The 13,883-nt window shown below is 37.9% G+C and overlaps 1 protein-coding gene across 1 annotated transcript in view; it reads left to right on the top strand.

Moving 5' to 3' along the window:
- Positions 1-2,167: 2,167 nt before the first annotated feature.
- LOC123252725 (butyrophilin-like protein 9) overlaps positions 2,168-13,883 on the top strand; it is a 40,075-nt gene continuing 28,359 nt past the window's right edge. Inside the window, exons 1-2 of the mRNA XM_044681979.1 lie at positions 2,168-2,234; positions 10,739-11,083. Coding sequence (XP_044537914.1) covers positions 2,168-2,234; positions 10,739-11,083 — 412 coding nt within the window. The remainder of the gene's footprint in view (positions 2,235-10,738; positions 11,084-13,883) is intronic.

Genomic DNA, 13,883 nt, shown 5'->3' with positions numbered 1-13,883 from the left:
GTGACCAGTTTCCATTATTTTGGGAAGGTTTGGATATGATTACTTGTTTGTTCTCCTCTGCTGTTTGCTCTGTTGTTTGGGTTTTCTCTGTGTAAAAGTTGTCGAGTGTTACAGATTTCTTCTTGATGATCTTTTTCTTCTGGGGTTTCCGATTTTGGCTTGCCATTGTTAGAGCTATGCCTTCTGTGCTTTATCCTCACACTCAGGGTCTGTTTGCATTCTCTAAGCTCCTGAGGTCTCAGGTCTCATTGTTCTCGGGGTCAAGCCTCCTAGTGGTCCCCCCAGTCTTCCCCTCTGCCCGAGGCTCCTTCAACAGTCTCAGGGTGCTGCTTCCACAGCTGTCCGTCTGTCTGCACAGGGTCCCCACTAGAGGTCCAAGCCTGAGCTCAGTATCCTCGTCCATGCCTAAGTCAATGCCTTCACTCTCGCCAGTGCTCAGGGTCTGTGTTCTAAGTCTGTGTGTGTTCTTTAGCTTCTTGGAGTCCTAATTCTTGCTGCTCTCAGGAACAGGCCCTGGAGCTGCAAATGACTTAATGGGTGCCCCAAACCTGCTTCAAGTCCTGTGAGCTGGCCTTGGAGCTGTACATGGTGTGGGGGGTGGGAGAGGGGTTTTCTCGACTCACGATTTAGTGAGTGCTGTTTCACCCCTTTATAGCATGGAAATGCCCCGATTCCACTTACCTTGAATGCTGCGCCCTGTTGTGGGGTCCCTTCGTTTGTCTGGATTCGTTTTTATGTCTCCTTGAGGAATCCTGTATGCTTTGGTTAGGAGAGGTCAGGCAGCTGCTTTTTACTCTGCCGCCATCTTAACCTGGAAAACTCTCAGGTTCTTAGGTCTTTCTGAGAGCAGGATTTGTGCTGAATGCAGTCCTGTAGCTGCCTTCATGAATGCTGATATGGACTGTCCTCCACAGGAGGCTCCCCAGGGAAGTCCTGAAAGTCACTGAGATTGTCTTGATCCACCAGAGGTGAGGATTCCACACTGTCTTTGAGATCACAACATTTTCTTTTATAAAACAAGCAGTTCCTGGCTGACAGCCTTGTGAGCTGAGTGTTTCTGATTGGTGTCTAGCCATGGCAGCTTGTCACATACTGACATTTCTAGTCATCCAAGTGATGGAGGAACAAGACGCAGGAGTGTCTGCAGGATGGATTTGGTCCTCTGTCAGGTCAGGCAAGTCAAGAAGCATTTACTAAGTGTTTACCACACTCTAGGCCATGAGCTAAGCACAAGAGTCCACATATGAGCAATGAGAAAACATCCCTGTTGTTAAAGAGCTCATTTTCCCCTCAAAGGAGTCCCAAAAGGAGGGAAGCATCCATCCAGGGGTTAGTTGTCAGTAGCTGGAAAGTCAGAAGCGTAGAAGAGAGGGAAAATTTAGTCATATTGAGGCTCTTCCCAAAGGGAAGCTCTAGAAGGAAGCAGTCTGGGGGGAAAGAGGGAGGACATGGCAGGAGGATGGTCCTTGCTTAGGAGGTAATATAAGGTCATATAGCTCATTCCAAGGTTAGGTGACTCCTAAGATCTGGTGGCAAAGTTCTGAAGACCAGGAGCAGAGATACAGCCTTTAGTTACCAGGACTGTGACATAAAAATAATCTATACGGCTCTGACAACATCCCTGAGAAGCAGGTGTGGCAAACATTCTATAACTGGGGGTTGGGCTAGATGACTTCTAAGGGCATCCCTATCTCTGGGATTATATTGCTTGATTCCTTTCATTGGCTGAGCAGTCAAATTCAACAAGGATTTTCTCTTGCCAAAAGATAACTGGGGCCAGACCTTTATGATAAAGAGAATTATTTTTCTGTTATTGGACAAAAGACCCAGGTTACATAGTCCACAAACTTATTGCTTTCATTTTCATTTTTTACATTTGTAGATGTACCTCAGGACAGACAGGGAAACTTCATGGCTGCATCCTGAAATTCACTACTCTAAAGGGGAGTATTCTTTTCTCATCAAGACTAACAGAATCCCTAAATTCTATTTGGGATTGAAGGGCCTCAGAGGTTACTTAGACCAACCCTCTTTTCATTTAGATGAAGAAATTAAGTCAGAGAAATGAAATGACACCCGCAGTCACAAAGGTAGCTTGGAGCAGAACTGGGATTTGAATCCAGGTCCTCTGACTGCAAATCCACAAAGCTGAAAGGACTCTGTGGAGATGAATCCATTCTTTCTTCTAGATTTGTCCTTCATCCTCTTGGTTCTACTCCCTTGGTCACTCTCAGGTAAGTGCAACATGTTGAGGAGCTATTAGACATCCAGGGAGATATTCTCTGTGCCTCAGAACCCCTGTAGTTTTTTGTTCCAAATCTCCCTATTCCTCTTTCATAATTTTTGGATTTTTTGTTACAATTTTAAAATAATTGTTTTCTGATATTTTCCAATTTATCTTCTTTCACTCTCCCTTCCGCCCCTATTCCCTCCCTAAGAAGACAGGTAATATGATAGAGGTTGTACAGACATTAGTACATATTTCCATATTCTTTATGGTGTAAGAGAAAACTCATAGTGCTCACAATTGTTTTTGGAGGAAATAAAATGAAGGATGGTATGCTTCAATTTGTATTTGGACTCTGTTCCTTCTATTGCAAAGGATATTCTTTACTTGTCACGAATCTCTTGAAGTTCTGGATCTTTGCCTTGTTGATAATAGTTAAGTCATTCACAGTCAATCACCATCCATTATGGTGTTACTGTGTACAATGTTCTCCTTGATTTGCCCACTTCATTTTGTAACACTTCATATAAGTTTTTCAGGTTTTTTTGGTGGATCATTTTATTTGCCAATTTTTATGGCACAATAAAATTCCATTACAAGTATATGCCACAGCTTTTTTAGTCATTTCCCAATTGATGGTCATCCCTTCACTTTCCAGTTCTTTGCCATTACAGAAAGAGCTGCTATAAATATTTTTGCACAGGTGTCTTCTTTCCTCCTTTCTTTAATCTTTTCGGGATACAGACCTAGAGGTGATATAGCTGGGTCAAAGGGAAAGTAGAGTTTGATGGCCCTTTAGCCATATTCTATATTTCTTTCCAGAATGATTGTATCAATTCCCAGCAGTATATTAGTGTCCTGGTTTTTCCACATCTCATTATTTCAGATATTTTCTTAAAAAAGAGGATGTGGGTAGTTAAGAAAGAATAGTTAATTGTGTCAATTCGCATTTCCATTTCAGATTCAAATAAAGCCAATATCTTCATACCCTTATTAGACCCTCTCATGTATCAACTGCCCTTGACCATGGGACTTCGAAATATTTTTGACTTATCTTCATCTGTAACCTTATTGGTTTATCCCATTCATAACCATCCTGAAAGGAATATGTGGTTTTTAGCCAATCAAGCTATATACCTCTCTTCCCCTTCTTACCTCTTCACTCACATTAAAATATGCACTGAGAGCAGACTTAAAGAAAATTGTAAATAGGTACTCTTGGGGTTCCTTGGGGAAGATTCTACCTTTCTGTTTCCCTTGTATAGTTTAGTTGTTAAAGTTGTTTCTATTTCTTTAATCAGGATGGATAATTTTATAAGGAATACGAATATATAAAGCCTTGGTTCTTGCCATCTCGAGGTTCTCAAGAGTCCTGTGGCCACCTGGATTATAATAAAACCTGTTACAAAAAAGCGAGCTTTTCCTTTACAATATAAGTTTTTGAGGTCATAAATGCGTTTGCATTTCCTGGTATTCCTGGGTTTAGCACAGTGCCTGACACTTATTAAATGCTTAACAAATGCTTGTTGAGCAACTGCCTGTTCATGAAATAAAAGGGTGAAATTTTGCTTAGGAGAAGCATTATGTAGACCCTGCCATTCACTTCTGGGCTCTTTTCTTGTATCCTGTCAGATTCCTTCCTGCTCCATTGCAGATTTTGTCTCCAGGAAATCAACAGACTAACTTTCCCTGAAGAGAACTAATAAGGGAAACTCTTGGAGCTGCTGAGCTCCGCAGGCTCTCCTCCCTGGACAATGCCACCCTTTTCCTAATGGTCAAAACTCCTTCAGGCCATTCTATACTCTTACATCCTGAATCTGACCAACACCTTAAGCACAATTTTGATCTTTAGAACGATGCTTCTGGCAATAATATAATTTCTCTTTGCTTTTGAAAGTATCCCCTCTCATTCTTATTTCTAATTGGAGGAAAGATTATCAACTTTCCAAATTGGGAGGGAAGAGTGATCACATACAATTCCATGAAATCAGAAAAAGAGGCGTTCTTCCTCCCTCTTTCCTGGGATATCTATAAACAATCAAAGGAATATGGAAACTGATTAACCGATAGTTTTGAGATAAGACATTTAGGTTGCTTGAGATGTGAGGAAACTTCTTGCATTAATTTTGGGATTTGACTGAGTTTCTAGTCAGTGTCATCAAAGTCTTTATTTGAGGGTCTCTCAGCAGCAGGTAGAGTCGGTCCAGCTTCCCAACCACACAAGCCTAGGTTCAAATAACACAGTAAGTTTTTCTTCAAGTTCCTACAACTGAACAGTTTTCCCACAGGACAAATATTGGACTAGACCCATACTTGTATAGAAAGGAAATTTAGAATAGAATAATTTAATAGAAGAGAAACTTCCAGAATCTGGTCACAAAATGAAGTCAATGTGATTCATTCAATTCCTACAGGTACTTGATATCTTAGTCTCCTCAGTTCCCTCAGAAGCTTTTATCACTTGCCTGAAGTACAATACATTTTCTTGAAAATTATGCTTTTAAAAAACCCTCCCCCAAACGATTAAATTTTATAATACATTGAAGTGTGGGTTATCATTAGGTTTTTTTTAAACCCTTAACTTCTGTGTATTGGCTCCTTGGTGGAAAAGTGGTAAGGGTGGGTAATGGGGGTCAAGTGACTTGCCCAGGGTCACATAGCTGGGAGGTGTCTGAGGCCGTATCATTAGGTTTTAAAAACAATTATGTATTTATACATCTATAATGATGTCTACTGTTTTTACATTACTTCCTAATTTTACATCATTTCCTAACATTGCCCTTTTTTCCTCCCTTAACCAAAAAACTTTAGCTTGTAAAATGTTTAAAAAACAGATCAGAGGTTTGATAGGCTGAGGAAGCCAAATCAAATAAAATATTCCCCTTTTCTGACAGTCCTTGTATTCTGCAATCACAGTCTCCCCCATCTTTAGTTCCTTACAAGGTAAAAGCTTGGTCATGATACTTTAATGTTGAATTAACTTTTTTTTTGGTTTTATTCTTTTCATTTAGACTGTGTTATTGAGTGATATATGGTTTTGCCATGCTGTTTATTTCATTTTGCATCAGTTCAGAAAATTCTTGCCATGGTTTTCTGAATTCTTCACATTCATCGTTTCTTTTAGCACAACCCTATTTAATTTCACTCATATCGAGAGGCATGATTTGGTTTTAATTTGTCACCACACAATATTGTTCTTATGGATCTTTTGGTAATTTGGGGAATTTTTTTCTTTCTTTGGCCTCTTTCTTTTGAATATTTGAGTCAAAGGCTAAGGACATTCTCATCACTCCCTGATTGTTATTCCAATTTGTCTTCTAGAATTGTTGGAGCAGTTTTCAGATATACCAATAGTTTCTCAGTGTGCTTGTCTAATAGAAACTCTCAAATGTTATTTCAATATTTTATCATCTTTGTCATTTTAATGAGAATAAAATGAAGCCTCACAATTGTTTTGATTTGCATTTCTTTTTTTTAAACCCTAAACTTCTGTCTTAGAATTTTATTGTTTCTAAATATTGTTTCCAAAGTATTAGTTCCAAGGCCTAAGAGTGGTAAAAGCTAGGCAATTGAGCTTAAGTGACTTGCCTAGGTACACACAGCTAAGAATGTCTGAAGCCAGATTTGAGCTGAGGATATTTCACCTCTAGGTCTGGCTCTCTATCCACTGAGCCCCCTAAATGCCTCTGTGTTTTTTAAAAAAATATTTTTAGTGATTTTGGAGCCAATGTTAATTCAGTAGTAAAAGTTTAAAATGAAAAAGTAAAGGCTTGCTATTAGTAGTTTATTAAGCAAGTCCCTGGTTCAGATAGAAGTAAAGAACAGCAAGAAATACAGAAAATGTAAATTCTCTAGTGCAGAGACTCAAAATTGGATGTTATTCATATTAGTAAAGATTAGAATCAGTCTTTGAGCTAGCTCTCACTTAGCTACTGGCAAAAGAAAATTTTAATAACTATATGAAATTGTATTAAGATTTTTTCAAGAAACATTATTTCATTTTATTTTTTGTAAAGATTTTATTTTACCAATTACATGTTATAACAAATTTCCATATTAGTTTTTCAAAGTTATATGATACGAACTGTCTTTTCCTCCTCACTTCTGAAACTGGCAAGCAATTCCATCAGTGTAATATATGCAAAATATTTCCATATTGTTCTTTTGTAAAGGAACAATCATATAAGACAAAAACCCAAATAAACTAAAGTAAAAAAAAAATCACATGCTTTGATCTGTATTTTGCCTCCAACAGTTCTTTCTCTGGAGGTGGATAGCATTCTTTGTCACAAGTCTCTCAGAAATGTCTTGGATAATGATCCAATGATACAATGGTATTGTTGAGAGTAGCTAAGTCTATCACAGTCAATCATTCCACAATGTTGCATTTACTGTGTACAATGTTCTTCTGGTTCTGCTTATTTCACTCTGCATCAGTTCTTGTACATCTTTCCAGCTCTTTCTGAAATCATCCTGTTCATCATTTCTTACAGTACGATAATATTCTATCACCAATATATACAACAATTTGTTTAACCATTCCCCAAATAATGGACTTCTCCATTTTCAATTCTTTGCCACAACAAGAAGAGCTACTTTTTTATTATCTCTTTCAGATACAGACCCAATAGTGGTATTACAGGATCAAAGAGCATGCTCAATTTTATGACCCTTTGTGCATAGTTCCAAATTGGCCTTCAGAAGGGTGGAATCAATTCATAACTGCACCCAAAATGCAGTAGTGTTCCATCCCCTTCTACATTTAGCACATTCCTTTTCTGTAATATTGGCCAATCTGATAGATATGAGGTGGTACCTCAGAGTTCTTTTAATTTGCTTTTTTCTAATCAAGAGTGATTTAGAAACTCTTTTTATATAATTATTGATAGGTTTGATTTCTTCATCTGAAAACTGCTTATTCATATCCTTTGATCAATTGTCAACTGGGGAATGATTTGTATTATATATGTGATTTAGTTCTTTATATATTTGAGAAATGAGACCTTTATCAGAAAAAATTTATTATAGTTTTTCCCCAGTTTGTTGTTTTCTTTCTAAACTTGGTTACATTGGTTCTGCTTGTACAAATACTTTTAAATTTAATATGATCAAAATTATTCATTTTACATCTTATAATGTTCTCTATCTCTTGTTTGGTCATAAATTTTACCTTTATACATAGATCTGCCTGGAAAAGCCTTCTGTGTTCTCTTAATTTATTTATATCACCCTTTATGTCTAAATCATATTCCCATTTTGACCGTATCTTGGTATGGGGTGTGAGATATTGGCCTGTAACTACTTTCTATCATATCCTTTTCCTGTTTTCCTAGTAGTTTTTGTCAAATAGTGAATTATTTTCCCAAGAGTTAGGATCTCTGGATTTATCAAACCCTAAATTGCTAAGATCACGATTCTATTTCTTAACCAGTACCAGATTGTTTTGATGATTGCTGCTTTATAACACAATTTGAGGTCTGGTACTTCTAAGACACCATCCATCACATTTTTTTTTATTAATTTCCATGACATTTTTGATCTTTTGTTCTTCCAGATGAATTTTGTTATTATTTTTTCTAGTTTGATAAAATAGTCTTTTGATTGGTATGGCACTGAATATGTTAATTAGCTTAGGTAGAATAGTCATTTTTATTATATTAGTTTTGTAAAAGGGAGAGGGTTTGGGGGATGTGATTGAATTGGGCTACTGTCAGAAAGTTGACTGTGGGTTGACAGGCTAACAGACATTCTGCCCAGGGCAGAGCCTGGTCTAAAATCTCACACAGACCACTCAGTAAAATGGAAAGTAGGTTTAATGACAGAGAATAGGTTAGTAGAGTATGGGACAACCCTAAAGCTAATTTCTAAACAATACTCCAAAGGATCTAATGTCTCCTCAAGGAGAGTCTTCTTAGTGTGATTGTTCTACATGAATCCTCTCCTCACTTCCTAAAATCCCCAGTCCTTGTTCTTGCTAAGCTACAACTAAAAAGCCCCCTTAGATGGTATTAAGGAACTGGCCTGTGTAAGCCTGATAGGGCCAAGTGAAGGTCCTGGATCCAAAAAGGACCCAGACCTGGTTTCACAATCTTTGCAGATTGTGATCAGGTCAGGACCACCAGGTTCTGCTCTGATGAAATACAGCACACAAGTCAGCAAGCAGGACAGGAACAAGGACAGGATCAGCCACCAAGGAAAAGCAGCCACCCCCTCCAGATATCTCCAGAGACAGACAGTTAACCCCCTCAGTTCCAGGCTAACCCTTCTTTCAAAATTCCAGAATCTTCCTGCTGGCCTCATGCTATTCTCCTCTGCAAACTTACACACTTCCCTACTTAATTTAACTTTTCCTTATAACAGTTCCCCCCTTTGCACAAAGTCAAAATCATGTTGAAAACAATGTTTTGGCTTTTGTGCACTAACAAACTTATATCCCACCTAAACTAGAATTCTTACCCAAAATAATAAACAGCCTACACTCACTATCTTATCCTAATACCCCTTACTCTAAGGATTCAAACCAAGGAAAGGAAAAGGGAAAAAATATACGATGAACAGTTACAAAGTTCAAAATGCAAAGCAAACATATGCAAAAGCAAAACAAGTAAAAAAATCCAATCATAATAGAAATACAAACACAAAAACTTCCTTCATGCAAAACAATAAATTCATAAAATACTTTTATAAACTAATACAGAAAAGAATGCTATCAAAACTATTGAAATGTTTAAAATATAAAACTTAGAAAATTTTGAAAAAGTACAATAAACACAACATTGCATAAGTTTTTACGAAAAAGTTAAACCAATCCATCAAAACTTACTTATATGCAAAATACATTCAAAAGTAGATGAAACTTCAAAACAATCCTATTCTAAATTAAAACATTATTATTATTAGACAAAACTCAAACTATTTCATAGAACTGTGATTTTCCTATCCTATGTTAAGAACTTAATCAGTATCAAGTATTAACTACATATATAATGTCTCTATATACATATAATAAATATACAATACATACAATATATACATGTATGCTATACATATATACACACACCCTACATTTACATACATATTTAATATATACATACATTCACACACATACATGAACTATAATAAAATTTTATCAACCCTAACTATGATACATACAATTTACATATATTTACACATCTATTTACATATATGTGGAATGTATAATATGTGATGCCTCTTGTCCTGTATGTTGTAATTAATTTACTACCCTACCTTATCAACCCTAAACTCTAATCCATCTAACTACATCCCTATATATTTCCTAATTTCATCGAAACAGAACATGTGAACTCAGATATTCTATCTTAATGAAATCTCCTAAAGACTAACCTATCTACCTAGGCTGACAGGTTAAATATTTTGCCTAGGGTCACACAGTTGTTAAGTCCCCGAGACAGAATTTGAACTCAGGTCTTCCTGGCTCCCTGTTTAGTTCTTTATCCAATGTACCACCTTAAATTGGACATTAATTTTATCTTTTGTGCTCTCTCTTCTACCTTGTTGTGTTAAGAATTTGTTTCCCCAAACAAATTTTATTTATTTATAGACTAATTTCCCTCTATTTTTAGTTTACTTTTAATATTTTAATCAAGTATCCATTTGCAACAGCTATGGCATTAAACTTAAGGTTAAAACAAATATGTTTGATTTGAGACTCATTTTCATTTTGTTTTGTTTCATGGTTGTTTTAGCTTTGTGTTGAGATAAGTTGAATCCAAGGAGAACCTCAAATAAAAGGAACATCTCTTAGCAACCCTAGGTTTAATTATATTTATGCTCAATTTAATACTTTTTATTGGTCTATTTTTATTATCTAATTTTTATTATTTATTAATATAATATATTATACTATATATTATATGTAATATAATATATAAATATAATAATATTTATTATCTAATTGTTTATTATTATGTCTATTTTGGTCCACTGTGTTCTTTTTTTTTTAAAACCCTTAACTTCTGTGTATTGCCTTCTTGGTGGAAGAGTGGTAAGGGTGGGCAATGGAGGTCAAGTGACTTGCCCAGGGTCACACAGCTGGGAAGTATCTAAGGCTGGATTTGAACCTATGACCTCCCGTCTCTAGGCCTGACTCTCAAACCACTGAGCTACCCATCTGCCCCCCCCCCCTTTGTGTTCTTATCAGTTTATTTAACTGGGAAAAGAGACATTAAAAGTTCACCACTGCTCAGGACACCCAACTAATGAATAGAAGTTCAATTCTCAGAGATAAAGTGGAAGTGATTTCTGTGTAAGATAGAGGATTTGATTGCCTTTAAAAGGTAGTTTTTGAGTTTCCTTTAAATGGTAAAATTATCCAATTTTTTTAATGAAGAATTGGACTGGATATCTAAATATGTTTTTCCAGATCTAAAAATTTATGACTTACTATGTGGTCATATTATATGGTCTTTCATTTTGTTCCCATTCTTGTATCAATCATGGAGTTAATATATCTCTGTCTCCATCCTCTAGGGGAATTCGTTGTGTTGGGACCACAACAAACAGTCATTGCGTTGGTGGACAGAGATGTCACTTTCTCATGCCACCTCTCTCCCCAGCTGGATGCTCAGCATATGGATGTGATATTTTTTCATAACCAGTCAAGTCTGGTACATCAATACAGATATGAAAAGGATTATTTGAAATATCAGCATCTAGACTATCAAGGGCGGACAGAATTTCTTCATGAGCACATTTCCAGGGGGAATGTGGCCTTGCTACTCCATCGTGTCCAACCTTCTGATGAGGGAAAGTACCGATGTTACTTTGCAAGTCCCACTTATAATAATGAAGCAGAATTCCAAGTGGATGTGGCAAGTGAGTATGTGCTAGTGTCCTGGTAGGGGATATTGGTAGTGTTTACCTAAGGGGAGCACATACATCCCTAAGCATTAAGCTAGAGGGATGAAACTATGAATGGTGGGTTGGTCTAATGTTACCTTGGTCTGAGATGAGCTGATTGAACTGGGAGTATCTAAATGGATAATCTAAAGATAAAGTTAAAGAGTTAGGAGGGCAAAGAGCAGTTTAGGGCAGAGACAAGTAGCTCAGTGGTTGTAATTGGGGTGATTCAAACCTGGTACATAGACACAGGCAAAGAACATTTTTGGGGAAGCAACAGGTGGTGGAGCTTGGATCAGATCAAGGTGAATTGTGAGACCTAGAGGTAGTTGGAATGACATTTTGGCAGATATAGGGGCTTTAGAAAATTGTTCTGCTCATAGATGTATGGATTAACCAGTTCAAGAGGGTAAAAAGAACAAAAAGAAGAAAACATAAAGAGAAGAAGATAGGATTGAGGGAAATATACAGCAATCATAACTATAACTGAAGAGGATAAATTCATTCCTAAAACTGAAATGAATATCAGAATAGATTAATTTAGAAATATTTTGTGTGAATTCATATTGTTGCCTTCTCAGTGGATGGGGGAGAGGCTAGAGAGAAGAAAAGAATTTGGAACAGAAAACTTAAAAAGTAAATGCTAATATGTTTTTGAAAATAAAATATGATCAGAGTCAAGATGGCAGCTTAGAGGCATCAAAAATCAATTCCTCTGTGAAAGCCTTTCTATGTCAATAAAAAATAAAGCACTTGAAGGGGGACAGAAAACCAAATCCAACACAAAGGCAGAGCTGTGGGACCCTCCTGCTTAATTCAACTTAAAAGGTATGCAGAGAAGATTGAATTTTTGGGTTTAAGGAAAAGAAAGAAGCAATATCTCAGTGCTCCTTCCGCACCTACTATGCTGAGTCTAGGGTTGTAGGTGGGATCTCAGGGGGAGGTCTCCAACTGGGACAGAGTACCTGGCTACCTCAACTACATGAAGCACAGCTCTTTGACCACAGCTGGCAAGGAGGCAGCTGGAGGAGAGAAGCAGAAAAGAAGGCAGGCTGATTCTAGTCTTCAGCCACTACACCTCCATCTTAGGCACTTGCATCTGGAAGTTTTGGCCTCAGGGCATATTCAGTTCTACAGATCAACTCAACTAGCTTAATCCAGTTTATCAGTAGTGCAGAGAAGAAGCCTCTAGAGGGCAGAAAAGCTCAAACTCACAGAGCTAGCAAACAACCACAAGACAAAGTGTACAGAATAGCAAAACTCAACAAGAAGACAGAGGCACAGGTCTCTCTTACTTGATTCAACCTGAAAGGTGGGCAGTTAAAGTTGAATACTCATATATAAGGTAAAAAGCCAACATGTCTCCCCCATCTATTGCACCTAGATCTGCTGTAGAACATGGATTGACTGGATCCCAGGGCAAAGGCTGCAATTGAGATGGAGTACCTTGGTACCACCATGGGAAGCTCAGGGCTTTTCCTGGGAGATGGCCAGAGAGGAGTAGAGGGGAAGACTGGGGGTAGCTACCTTTAGGCTCAGAACATTCATCTTTGCCTTCAGCCTCTATCCACAGCTGTGAAAGATTTAGTCTCAGGACACATTAATACTATAGGTCAGCTCATCAGCCTAATCCAGTTAAACAGTGGAGCAGAGAAGAAGCCCCTTCAGGGCAGAAAAGCTCTAACTCACAGATCCAGTAAAAAAGTAGAGGAGCAAGAATATAACCAATAAAGGAGGGGGAATGAAGGAAAAAAAATATGAGTAAAGAACAACAAAAAAAAAAGAAATTACAATCAATAGCTTCTATTCAGGTAATGAAGAAATTGAAAATGAAACAGAGGAGGACCAAGGAACACCAAGCAAAAACTCAGAATCTCCAAAAAATTGAACTCAGGTTCCAGAACAACTCAAAAAACAATTAAGAGAGAGTGAAGAAAATTGGGAAAAGAACTTAAAAAGCAAAATAGGTCATTTAGAAACAGAGGCACATGAACTAAAGCAATAAAAACTGTTTTAAAAGCCAGAAATGACTAGCATGAAAATGAAGCAAAGAAAGTAAAAGATAAAAACAATGACCTCAAAGAAAAATAGATTAAAAGGAAAGGGAGGTCTTACCCCAGACTTCCGGTTAAGATGGTGGCAGAGTAAGGAGCAGCAGCTTGATCTCTCCTAACCAAAGCATACAGGACTCCTCAAGGGGACATAAAAATGAATCCAGACGAATGAAGGGACCCCACAACAGGGTGCAGCATTGAAGGTACGTGGAGTTAAAGCAGGTTTGGGGACACCCATTAAGTCACTGGCAGCTCCAGGGCTTGTTCCTGAGAGCAGCAAGACTTAGGACCCCAAGAGGCTAAAGAACGCACACAGACTTTCCTGAGCATCTGCGTGGGTGAAGGCAGTGCCCTAGGCATGGACAAGGATCTTGAGTGCAGGCTTGGACCTCGAGCGAGGACCCTGTGCAGACGGGAGTACGGCTGTGGAAGCAGTGCCCTGAGACTGTTGAAGGAGCCTCAGGCAGAGGGGCAGACCAGGGATGACCAGGAGGCTCAACCCCGAGAACAATGAGACCTGAGACCTTGGGAGCTTAGAGAGTGCAGACAGACCCTGAGTGTGAGGATAAAGCGCAGAAGGGGCTGGGCTAACAACAATGGCAAGCCAAAATCGTGAAGCCCAGAAGAGAAAGATTATCAAGAAGAATTCTGGAACACTCGACAACTTTTACACAGAGAAAATCCAGACAACAGAGGAGGACAAACAAGTAATCATATCCAAA

The sequence above is a fragment of the Gracilinanus agilis genome, chromosome 6, assembly GCF_016433145.1.
Source record: "Gracilinanus agilis isolate LMUSP501 chromosome 6, AgileGrace, whole genome shotgun sequence".
Taxonomy (NCBI): domain Eukaryota; kingdom Metazoa; phylum Chordata; class Mammalia; order Didelphimorphia; family Didelphidae; genus Gracilinanus; species Gracilinanus agilis.
The sequence above is the reverse complement of the archived record's forward strand: the minus strand, read 5'-3'. Positions and strand labels throughout refer to the sequence as shown.